Consider the following 12,299-nt stretch of genomic DNA (forward strand, 5'->3'; position numbering starts at 1 on the left):
TGCCATAATCCCATATGGGCTGCAGTTTGAGTCCCTGCTGCTGCACTTCTCATCCAGCTCTCTCCTTTGGCCTGGGAAAGCAGTGGAAGATGGCCCAAGTCCTTGGGTCCCTGCACCCATGTGGGAGACCCAGAAGAAGCTCCTGGCTTTGGATTGGCCCAGCTCTGGCCATTTGGGGAGTGACTAGCAGATGGAAGATCTTTCTGTCTCACTTTTTCTCTCTCTGTAACTCTACCTGTCAAATAAATAAATAAAATCTTTAAAAAGAAAAGATAAAGTCTGCCTAATTTTTTTTTGGACAGGCAGATTTAGACAGTTAGACAGTGAGAAAGAGAGAGAGAAAGGACTTCCTTCCATTGGTTCACCCTCCAAATGACCACTACGGCCAGTGTACTGCTCCGATCCAAAGCCAGAAGCCAGGTGCTTCCTCCTGGTCTCCCATGCAGGTGCAGGGCCCAAGCACTTGGGCATCCTCCACTGCCTTCCCAGGCCACAGCAGAAAGCTGGACTGGAAGATGAGCAACTGGGACAGAACCGGCACCACAACTGGGACTAAAACCCAGTGTGCTGGTGCCACAGGCAGAGGATCAGCCCAGTGAGCCACGGCGCCAGCCTGAGTAGTAGTTTTACCATTAATTCACATAGTACAACACATTGAGGACAGAGATCCTACATGGGAAGCAGGTGCACAGTGATTCCCATTGTTGATTTAACAATTGACAGTCTTATTTATGTCAGTAATCACCCAAGGCTCTTAAATTGATCTGCTGGGGCTATGGAAGTCTCCTGAGTTCACAAATTCCAACCTTATTTAGATAAGGCCTTAATCAAAGTGGATGTTCTCTCCTCCCTTCAGAGAAAGATATCTCCTTTGATGGCCCATTCTTTCTGCTGGGATCTCACTCACAGAGATCTTTCATTTAGCAACCTGGTTATTTTTAAAGTAACAAGCTGATATAAGTGCATACAAAAATGCAAAAAATCTAGGATAGCCAAAATAACTCTGAAAAAATAATAAAATCAAAGGGATGATTTTTAAGTGTTATAAATTTATACTAATCTAAAGTGTGGTGTTGTCATACAGAAAGCCAGACAGATGAATGGAACACAAAAGAGGTTCCATAGAAGATCCAAACACAAGCAGTGAACAGGTTTTCTACAGAGGCACTATCACAGTGCAGGGGAGAAAGTATAGCCTTTTTAACACATGGTGTTAGCACAATGAGATACTAATTTCCAATAAAATAGCTTCTATTTATAAAATTAAAAAGAAAATATGCCACAGATCTAACTGTAGTACTGAAAACTACAATACTTCCAGAAAAAGAAATCATAGAAGAAATTTTTTTCACTTTAAGTTAGGCAAAGATTTCCTAGATACAAGAAAAAATTAAAATCTATAATTGAGTACAGGGATAATTTACACTTAATCAAAGTCTAAAACTTCTTTTCTTCAAGACTTATTTATTTATTTGAAAGGCAGAATTACAGAGTGGCAGACTCAGAGAGAGAGAGAGAGAGAGAGAGGATCCATCTGCTGGTTCACTCCCCAGATGGCCACAATGACCAGAGCTGGGCTGATCTGAAGTCAGGAACCAATAGATTCTTCTGGATTTCCCATGTGGGTGCAGGAACCCAAGCACTTGGGCCATCTTCTGCTGCTTTCCCTGGCTATAACAGTGAGCTTGATCACAAGTGGAGCAGCCAGGACTCAAAGTCATACCCATATGGAATGCTAGCACTGCAGGCAGCAGCTTTACCCACTATGCCATAGCATGGCCTCAAAAACTTCTTTTCAAAACACTGTTTAAAGAATGAAAGTCAAAGCAAAACAAAATCCTTGAAAAATATACTGAGACCAGCTCTGTGGCATAGTGGGTAAAGCTTCTGCCTAGAGTACCAGCATCCCATATGTGCACCGGTTTGAGTACCAGTTACCCAACTTCTGATTCAGCTCTCTGCTATAGCCTGGGAAAACAGTAGTAGATGGCCCAAATCCTTGGGCCCCTGCACCCTCATGGGAGATCCGGAGGAAATGCTTGGCTCCTGGCTTTGGATAGGCACAGTTCTGGCCATTGCAGCCAACTGGGGAGTGAATTAGCAGTTGGAAGACCTATCTCTCTCTGCCTCTCCTTCTCGCTCTGTGTAACTCTGATTTTCAAGTAAATAAATAAATCATTTTTAAAAAAAGAAAAAGGAAAAATGTACCTGATAAATTAAATTTTATAGTGCAATACGTAAGATGCCAACAAAACAACGCTTAATTCTAAAATAGTAAGCATGTTAGAAATAGTTCACCACAGAAGACAGGAGAGGGAGCTGTTGTTTAATAATGGGTTGAGCCATCTCCTACAATACTGGAATTCTATATGAGTGCTGATTTGAATTCTGGCTGCTATACTTCCAAACCAGTTATAGTAATGCTCCTGGGAAAGCAGCAGTGGATTCCACACATATTCTGACCCCTGGCACATTTGTGGGAGACCGATATGCAGTGATCCTCACCAGGTAATCAGTGAGCCCTGAGTACATGCAACTTCCCAGTGACTGCCCAAAGTCCCAGCCACACCCTGAGCCCTCCCACACAGCATCAGTGTTCTCACAGTCCCAGCACACAAGCCTCCCAACAGTCATGAGCACCCAGCCCCGCATCAGTTCTCCCCACCAAATTCAAGTTTCTCTGCTCTGCTGTTTGCTGGGTGTGCAGACACTGGTGCATCTATTACATATGTCCAAAATGATGCCTGCTCTCTATCAGCTTGTTACAGAATGCCAGTTTCAGGGTGGTCAGGGAGACAGAAACATGGCAGGTACACTGTCCTACCTAGGGCTCCTAGCTGGATTCCCACCAGGATCTTTCTGCAACTTTATCACCAGTGGCTTGGGTTGCTCCAGTCTGGTCTCACTTCCTGAGCTGCTGCTGAGGTTGTTGGCTGCTGGGTTTCTGAGTTGTGCATGTCCACACCCTGCACATGGTCCACAGTGTCCCTTTAATTTGTGTGGAGTTTCCTCTGCCATTTCTTCCCTAACTCTTCCTTGAGACTGTACTCTCTCCACTTTTTTCATACTATCTTCCACAACAGTAAGCCCCCTCTATTGCTCCATCTTAATCCAATCCTTGATTTATTTTTTTCTCAAGAAATTCATCAACATGCTTTTTTTTAACTTTTTGTTTTTTTTTTAATTTTTTTAATTAATTAATTTTTTTTTGACAGGCAGAGTGGACAGTGAGAGAGGGAGAGAGACAAAGAGAAAGGTCTTCCTTTGTCGTTGGTTCACCCTTCTATGGCTGCCATGGCCGGGAGCTGCAGCCGGCACACTGCGCTGATCCGATGGCAGGAACCAGGTACTTATCCTAGTATCCCATGGGGTGCTGGGCCCAAGTACTTGGGCCATCCTCCACTGCACTCCCTGGCCATGGCAAAGAGCTGGCCTGGAAGAGGGGCAATCGGGACAGAATCCAGTGCCCTGACCAGGACTAGAACCCGGTGTGCCAGCACCGCAAGGTGGAGGATTAGCCTAGTGAGCCACGGCGCCGGCCCATCAATATGCTTTTACTCATCTGTTCATTGTTTATTATTGGATTCAACAAATACTTATTGAACAACCAATGCATGTCCATAATAGTCATGGTGGAAAGAAACATGGCTTTTAAATTTTAAAATTTTATAATAAAAATGATAATCTGTGATAGATTGCCAATATTTTATTTTCTAAAGTACATATACCAAGTCTTCTCATTTTCCCTAGAGTATAAACAACTATTATACAGCACCCTGAAAAATCATAGTCATTTATGATAACAGGGTGAATGACACTGTCATATATAATGCTAAGGAATGGCTAAATTTCATCTTTCAAATTGCTTTTATTGGATGCATGCTTGTGAGAACACTGTTAGAAAGGCTTCACCCTTAGTTCATTTTCCTGACCACACCTCCCTCCCTACAAACTGCCCTCTCCAACTTGGATTCTGTATCATCTTCACTCTCTGAAAAAGAATGCATCTGCCAACTAATGTGAAGAGCAAGTCACTTCATCTGTTTAGATGCTGGTTTTTGGACACTTGTGTGCTTCTACCTCCAAAAACAGCCACTCTGTCATTCAATGGTCACTGTTACATCCATCAACAAAAAGGCACTAAAAAAATGACAAGAGCAATCCCACAGTTCATGGGTTTTGTGTCTTCCCAGTGAAGGACCCAAAAAGTGGTGCCCTTTTGTGACGACCCCAGAAACACAGACTCCAGACCAGGCGATGCAAAAAGCAAGAGGCAGTTTTATTTCTTTTGCACAAATGGGCCCTCTGCTGCCACAAGCAGCGAGAAAGAGAGGAGCCCTGAACAGTCATCTCACACAGTTTTTAAAGGGCAAAACCACAAGATTAACATACTATAGGGTGGCGTAAGTTCATTGGATAGTTCTCAGCAATTGACCTAATATGGCAGTTTGGAAGTGGTAGGGAAGTAATGTCAGTGGAAAAGTACTAGGTCAAAAGGGTACGATGGAGGGGGTCATTTGAGGAAGAGAAGCGGGCTGCTACGTGCCTTATGTTCCTTGCGGTTTTCTTTGTTAAGCTAGAGCAAGCACAGGGGAGGGGGCTTATGTACATAACAGGATGTTCTGTCGCCCGTACCTCTGAGTAGTATCTAACTGCTTTCTCTGTGAACCAGTTTACTCCCCCATGACTGTTTCTGGAACTGTTTGTCTCAGTTCCTGTTTTTCTATTTTATCAAGGCCACTTTTATGGCGGCTCACGGCCGCTCCCTTCATTCCCCCATTTTCTCTTTGAACTAATTTTAATCCTAAAATTGTGTGCCTGTTACTGTTAAAGCTGTTGGTGAGGGGTTTCAATACAGTCACTGGTGGCCAGGGCTTGGTACTGCTGCGTGAGGACTAATGCCTGCACGGTGGACAGCCTGTCCCTAACAAACTGGAGTAATTGGTTTATAATGCATGGCCCGAAGGTCAGAATTAGGATTAAGATAATAAGGGGGCCCGCTATGGTGGAGAGCAAGGTTGTCAACCAGGGTGACCTGTTATACCATCCCTCAAACCAGCTCTGAGTCTGTTCCCTTTCTTGTCGTCTCTTTTCCAGCCACTCTCTTAGTTTGGCTAAAGAATCTTTTACTACCCCAGAGTGGTCTATGTAGAAGCAGCATTCTTCTTTGAGGGCAGCACATAACCTTCCTTCTTTTAGAAACAACAGGTCCAAGCCCCTGTGATTTTGGAGTACTACCTCTGAGAGGGAGGTGAGGGACTCTTGTAGTCGTTGGAGGTTCTGTTCTATCTCCATTATATCTCCGTCCACCGCCTGTTGGAGGATTGCCAACCTACTGTTTCCTTGGGTTAGGGCGGCTGTCCCCATGCCCAGCCCAGCGGCCGCTACCCCAAAGCTCAGTAGCACCGCTAGGGTCACAGAGACCGGTTCCCTATGGAACCTGGTTATAGCGTTGCTGTACCGCTCCTCGAGTGTGTTCTCTGGGTGGTAAATCACCTTCAGGATGACTGCTACCAGGACACAGAAGTACCCGGTCCCGTTAAGGACAGCGGTGGACACACAGGGAGTGAGGCCATGAGAGCACACCCACCAGGTTCCGGGAGGTGGCACCAGGTATGAGTTCCAGTCCACCAGGGAGGAGTTGGCAGTGGTGTTGCAGAGGCACCGGTAGGCTGAGGGTGGGTCCCCAACACAGGATCCCTTCCCTGAGACCTCCACCAAAGTTATCAAGGGTTTAATGGAAGGGCACTGCTGGTGGGACGAGGAGGTATTGAAGGTTCCAACGACAGCTACTCCCTCATAGGAGGGTGGGCTTGCGGGCAGCATAACCAGCAGGGGTCGGTTAGGTTAGGGTGAGACCGATTCAATGCCGAAAAGGTGCCTCGTATTAGCAACATCGCTCTCTCTCCTGCAGGTAGGCCTGCGAGGGGAACCGGTGGGCCTGTCCTCTCAGAGGTCGGCGCTGGTGGGCCTGTTCCCTTAGGAGTCGGCTGCTTAGTCATCTCAGGCCGGGGCGGTCGGTTGGCAGGGGCCAGGGCCCTGTTGGGCCCTACCGGTAGGGGGCCGGGTGAGGTGACTTTTAGTCTAATTTTGAACCAAAACCCAAAATTGTTATTAGTAGCATAATAGCGCAAACCCCAGATTCTTCCTTTCATCCAACTGGACAGCGTTGTGTATTGCTTTCCTGAAGTGGTAAAGGTAATATTGAGGGGATTGCATGTAGGGGAGCTTCCACAGGGGGTGTTCTGGCAGGCACTGTTGGCTAGATAGGAGCCCGAGTGGGCAACAGTGGTATTACGCTTCACAGTAATACAATCCCAAGAAGAGGAAGGCTTCCAGTATGCCTCCCCTGTAGTTTCGCACCCCCAAGCCTTACAGTATAGGAGCTCCGGCCCCCCACACCGGTAGATCTGATCCTTTCTTCTACCATCCCTGGGGCACACATAAAATTCTGGTTGGCGGAGTTGGCATCTCCGAGTTGGGGTTCTACATCCCGTTGCTACGGGGTAGGATCCCGGGGGATGAATGAAGTCTAACGGAGGTGAGGGGTTGTGGGGGATATCTTCCTGATCGGGTAGATCCCAGGAATCTAGTCCCAGGACTATCTGGCATACATCTGGGTGGAGAGAAGGCCACCACGTTCCTGGTACCTGAGTGTCGCTGGTCGACCAGGCCACGCTACCCAAAGGAGAGATCACCTCCCAAGTGAGCTTTTGTGGCCCATGGGGGTTAGGGAAGGACGAGCTGGATAGGGTGAGGCTAGGGTGAATCATAAGCAATACGAGCAACGGGTAAATAATTGCAAACATTATGCAGCTTTTGAAAGTCTTATCTTGAGAGGGTTTTGAGTGCGTTGGAGTGTCCATTTGGCTGAGTCGTCCGCAGGGCCTCCTCCCTCTGGCGGTGCCCTCTTGACGTGAGAAGCGTGAACCCAAGCAGCAATCCTGTCGACTTTCACTGCAGTGGGTGTCATCAGCAGCACCGTGTAGGGTCCCTTCCAACGTGGCTCGAGGGTCCTGGACTGATGTCTGCGGACGTACACTGAATCTCCAATCTGGAAAGGGTGTGGCACTGTAGGGCACTTGGATTGGTACACTGCCACTAGAGGTTTCCACATGTGCTTTTGAATCAGCTGCAAAGCTCTCAGTCGGGTCTGCAGACTGGGGGAAGTGGCATAAGAGTCAATGCTGGGTCCCAATAAGTCAGCTATTGGGGGAGGACCCCCGTACAATATCTCATACGGAGTTAACCCGAACGCGGAGGGAGTGTTGCGGGCCCAGAATAGGGCCATCGGTAATAACTCGACCCAGTCTCTAGTGCCAGTCTCCATCATTAATTTGGTTAAGGTCTCCTTAATTGTTCTATTCATGCACTCTACCTGTCCTGAACTCTGGGGTCTATAAGCACAAGGTAATTTCCAATCAATCCCCAGTACCTTGGCCACCAACTGACTTACCCGGGAGACAAAGGCTGGCCCATTGTCAGATCCCAGTACCTTAGGCAGGCCAAACCGCGGAAAGATTTCTTCCAAGATTTTCTTGACCACCACCTGTGCTGTCTCCTTTTTCACCGGAAAAGCCTCTGTCCAGCCGGAAAAAGTGTCTACAAATACTAGGAGATACTTAATTCCATACCTACTGGGATGGATCTCGGTGAAGTCCACCTCCCAGTTTGTTCCCGGGCATGCCCCTCGCATCCTTGCCCCCTCTGGTACTTTAATACCCTTTGGATTTACTTTTGCACAAGGAACACAGGATTCTGTTGCTTGTTTTGCTAATGAGTCCAGTTCTATTATGAGGTAGGTTAGTTCCTCTCTGTCCAGTAGGGCCTTTAACTTTTTATGCCCCAAGTGGGTCCATCTATGAAGATCTTTTATGAGGTCCTTGGCTTCCTTTCTTGGCAGTACTGTTTTCCCCTGGATCTCCCAGACCTTACGCTGGTTATTGTACGCGCCTCCCAGTCTTTGGATGGCTGTCACATCTTCCTCCGAATATAACCACCCAGGGTTATTTGTGGTTTCTGATGACTGCGTTACTAGAGTGACGCTGTCCAGGGCCCTTGTTTTAGCTACTTCATCCGCCACTCTATTTCCCTTGGCCACTGGGTCATCTCCTTTCTGATGACCTAGGCAGTGGATGATGCTCACTTTCTTTGGAAGGTGGAGGGCTTGTAGGAGATCTAGGATCTCCTGCTTATTTTTGATATCCTTGCCCCCTGAGGTTAGCAACCCTCTCCTCCGATATATTTCCCCATGTATATGCGCAGTGGCAAAGGCGTAACGGCTGTCAGTATAAATGTTTACCCTCCGATTCTTAGCGGCACGAAGCGCTTGGGTGAGGGCCACAAGTTCAGCCTTCTGTGCCGAAGTCCCTAGGGGCAGAGCAGAGGCCCATATGACAGTTTCCCCGTCCACCACTGCTGCCCCTGCCTTTCTCTCACCTTGGTGCAAGAAGCTGCTCCCGTCCATATACCAGGTGACTGTGTTTGACAGGGGTAGATCGGTCAGGTCCTCTCGGGTCCCGTGCACTTCGGCTAACACTTGGTGGCAGTCGTGGTCGACTTGTGATTCAGACCCCGGCTCAGGAAGCAGGGTGGCCGGGTTGAGCGAGGCAGCAGTCCCATACCGGATCCGTTCAGGGTTGAGCAACATGGCCTGGTAGTGGGTGATCCTGGCGTTCGAGAGCCATCTGTCTGGCGGTTGGCGGATGACGGCCTCGATGGCATGGGGTGCCACTATGGTGAGTGGTTGCCCCAGAGTCAATTTGTCCAAGTCTTTCACCAAGACGGCCACAGCCGCAATCATGCAGAGGCAAGGGGGCCACCCCGAGGCAACACTGTCCAGTTTCTTTGAAAAGTACGCCACAGGTCTTTTCCAGGGCCCCAAATTCTGAGTTAAGACACCCTTTGCCATTCCCCCCTTTTCATCCACATAGAGGGTAAAGGGCTTAGCGGGGTCTGGGAGGCTTAATGCGGGGGCCTCCAAGAGGGCTCATTTTATTCTGTCAAAAGCTAATTGTTGTTCCCTTCCCCAGATGAACGGGGAATTCGTCCTGGTTAGGGGGTACAGGGACGCTGCCATTTCTGCAAAACCCGGTATCCAGAGGTGGCAGAAGCCGGTGCTGCCCAAGAACTCCCTGAGGTGGCGAGCATTTCTAGGTGGCGGGATGAGTGCTACGGCCTTCTTACGTTCCTCAGTCAACCACCTCCGTCCCCCCTCCAATACGTAGCCTAGGTAGGTCACGCGTTGGGTGCAAAGTTGGGCCTTCTTCGCGGAGGCCCTGTATCCTAACTCTCCCAGCCTATGGAGTAGGGCCTCCGTACCTTTAGTGCAACCCTGTTCAGTCTCTGCAGCTAACAACAGGTCATCCACGTATTGTAGGAGAGTCAACTCTGGGTGGCTTACCCGGAAATCTGCCAAGTCCTGGTGTAAGGCTTCATCAAACAGTGTAGGAGAGTTCTTGAACCCTTGGGGAAGTCTGGTCCACGTTAGTTGTCCCGAAAACCCAGTTTCCGGGTCTTTCCACTTGAAGGCAAAGAGAGGTTGACTCTGGGGAATCAGTCTTAGGCAAAAGAAGGCATCTTTCAAGTCAAGCACTGTATACCAAGTTCGGGTCAGGGGCAGGGTGCTCAGCAGGTTGTATGGGTTAGGGACCGTAGGGTGAATGTCCTCAGCCCTACGGTTTACTTCCCGTAGGTCTTGCACTGGCCTGTAATCATTGGAGCCAGGCTTTTTGACTGGTAACAAAGGGGTATTCCAAGGTGACTGACAAGGTCTCAATATGCCCAGTTTTATTAGTCTCTGTATGTGTGGCCGAATTCCGACCTTTGCCTCCACAGCCATAGGGTATTGGCGGATAGATACGGGAGTGGCCGTGGGCTTCAGGTTTACTATCACCGGGGGCTGTCTGACAGCAAGCCCTACTCCTCCTGTCTCCGCCCAAGACTGGGGGAATTTAGTAAGCCATTCAGATGCTACTTGGGGCTGAGCTGGTAGGGGGCACTCATGAAGGCGGTGTTCGTCTTCCAGCCGATGGGTCAACACATGGAGGGGTTGACCTGCGGGGCCGACTACTGTGGCTCCCTTGTCTTGGAAATGGATCTGGGCCCCAACCTTTGAGAGCAGATCCCTTCCCAGCAGGGGGTATGGGCAGTCCGGTACCAGTAGGAACGAATGCGTGACCCGCCCTGTTGCCAGGTCGACCTTACGCTCAGTAGTCCATTTATACAGTTTTCCTCCTGTGGCCCCCTGGACCCATGATGTCTTGGAACTGAAAGGGCCCTCAGCTGTGGTAAGAACTGAATGCTGGGCTCCTGTGTTGACCAGAAAGGTGACTGGTCGGCCTCCCACTATCAGGGTTACCCGGGGCTCAAGGGGAGGCTCCTGGCCCTGGCCTACCTATTCGTCGTCTTCCAATGACAGGACCGGAGCAGTTCTCTGCTGGGGTCTTGGCCGTTCCTTGTTTGGACAGTCCCTGGCCCAATGTCCTCTTTCTTTACAGTAGGCGCACTGGTCTTTTTCCACTCTCGGTCTCCATTTGTCTCCCTGGTCCCTATCTTGCCTGCCCTTGTCTTGTCTTGTCTTTGGCCCTGCAACTACGGTGGCCAGGGCCTTAACTAAGTCCTTGTTTTTCTTTTTATCTCTCTGATCTTCTCTACATTCCTGTTCTCTGCGTAACCTCTCTTCTCTTTCCTCCTTTGTCTCTCTTTTATTGAAAATCTTTTCTGCCTCCTTGACTAGGTCCGGCAGTGTATATCCCTGCAACCCCTCCAGCCTCTGTAGCCTTGTGCAGATGTCCGGGGCCGATTGTCCAATGAAGGACATGATTACGTCGGCCTGTCGGTCAGGGGCCTGTGGGTCAAAGGGAGTATACATTCTGTATCCTTCCATTAACCTTTCTAAAAATCCTGCTGGAGTTTCCTCACTACCCTGCACAATCGCACGTACCTTGGCCAAATTGGTGGGGCGTCTTCCTGCCCCCTGCAGACCTGTCAGGAGAACCTGGCGATAGAGACGGAGTCGCTCCCTACCCGCTGCCGTATTGAAGTCCCAATTTGGTTGAGTCAGTGGGAACACCTCATCAATCTCATTAGGTAGCTGAGTGGGGTGGCCGTCATCCCCCGGCACATTTTTGCGGGCTTCTGTGAAAACCCGCTGCTGCTCTTCTGTGGTCAGGAGGGCCTGTAAAAGCTGCTGACAGTCATCCCAAGTGGGTTGGTGGGTTAACAGAATTGACTCAATCAGGCCCGTGAGGGCCTGAGGGTCCTGCAAAAATGGGGGGTTGTGGGTTTTCCATTTGTAGAGATCTGACGCGGAGAATGGCCAGTACTGAAGCTTCCCCCCCACCGAATGCAATGGGAATGCCTGGGATGCCCAATATTCACCCCCTTCCCTCTGCTCTTGGCGAAGACGCAGGCGGGTATTTGGCAGTGAGGGGTCTCATAGGGAAGTGGGTTGTGGTCCCCCTGATTCTTGGACTGTAGAGTCCGGGGACAGGGCAGAGGGAGGCACCTCCCTCAATGCTGGATGGTTGTAAGGCGGTGGGGGATCCAAAAGGAGGAGGTCCTCCTGTCCACCTGAAAGGACGGGTGGACATACGGTTTTCAGTGGTTGGAGTTCTTTTAGGGGATAGAGATCGGAGGTTGGCGGGGGACCTTGCACTGGGGTCTCTGCTGGAGCGGGGATTAGGGGAGTTGAGGAGGGAAGTGGGGGAGGCCTGGGACCCCCATCAACTTCCTCCTTATCTTTCTGCTGGCGGTCCTTGGTGTCTCCGTGTGCGAGGAAAGGCTTAACCCAAAGCGGGGGCTTCCAGGTCAAGTCTTCCCTCACCGCGACATATGGTACTTGTTCTGGACGTCCCCCTCCACCCTTACGGCAGACTTGGTCTTTAACCTGCAAAATTAAGTCAAGATTAAAGGTTCTGTCCTTCAGCCACCCGACATCGAAAGTGGGCCATTCGGAGGTGCAAAGCGCCACCCACTCCTTTTTGTGGACTTCCATCGACAAACTGCGGGCGATCTCTCGAACCTCCTTCCAGTGTCCTAGAGTCAGGCTTAAAGGTGTTGTTAATTGTTGCCCCATGATGACAGATGGGGGAGACAGTAAGAAATAAAGAACGACAAAAACAGCGACACACAGAACACAAATCACAAGCCGCGCGGCAACAGACTGAGACAAAACCAAAACTAAAATTTCAGATGGGAGTGGCCGTCTGGCCAGACTCTCCCCTGGAAGAAGGGAAATGCTCTCTTTCCCCTCTTCCCAGACCACCGCTGGAGTGTCCTCCAGGGTGGGACCAGGG

At 49.6% G+C, this 12,299-nt stretch overlaps 1 protein-coding gene across 1 annotated transcript; it reads right to left on the reverse strand.

Annotated features, from left to right (window-relative positions):
- Window positions 1–6,808: 6,808 nt before the first annotated feature.
- LOC149122209 (uncharacterized) lies at window positions 6,809–12,079 on the reverse strand. Its single transcript, XM_089313656.1, is given in 2 exon segments — window positions 6,809–11,392; window positions 11,510–12,079. Coding segments are annotated over 2 exon segments (5,154 nt in total).
- Between the last annotated feature and the right edge of the window lie 220 nt (window positions 12,080–12,299).

Source organism: Oryctolagus cuniculus, chromosome 15 (assembly GCF_051225735.1).
Source record: "Oryctolagus cuniculus isolate XC-2025 breed Fujian yellow rabbit chromosome 15, ASM5122573v1, whole genome shotgun sequence".
In the NCBI taxonomy this organism is placed as follows: Eukaryota; Metazoa; Chordata; class Mammalia; order Lagomorpha; family Leporidae; genus Oryctolagus; species Oryctolagus cuniculus.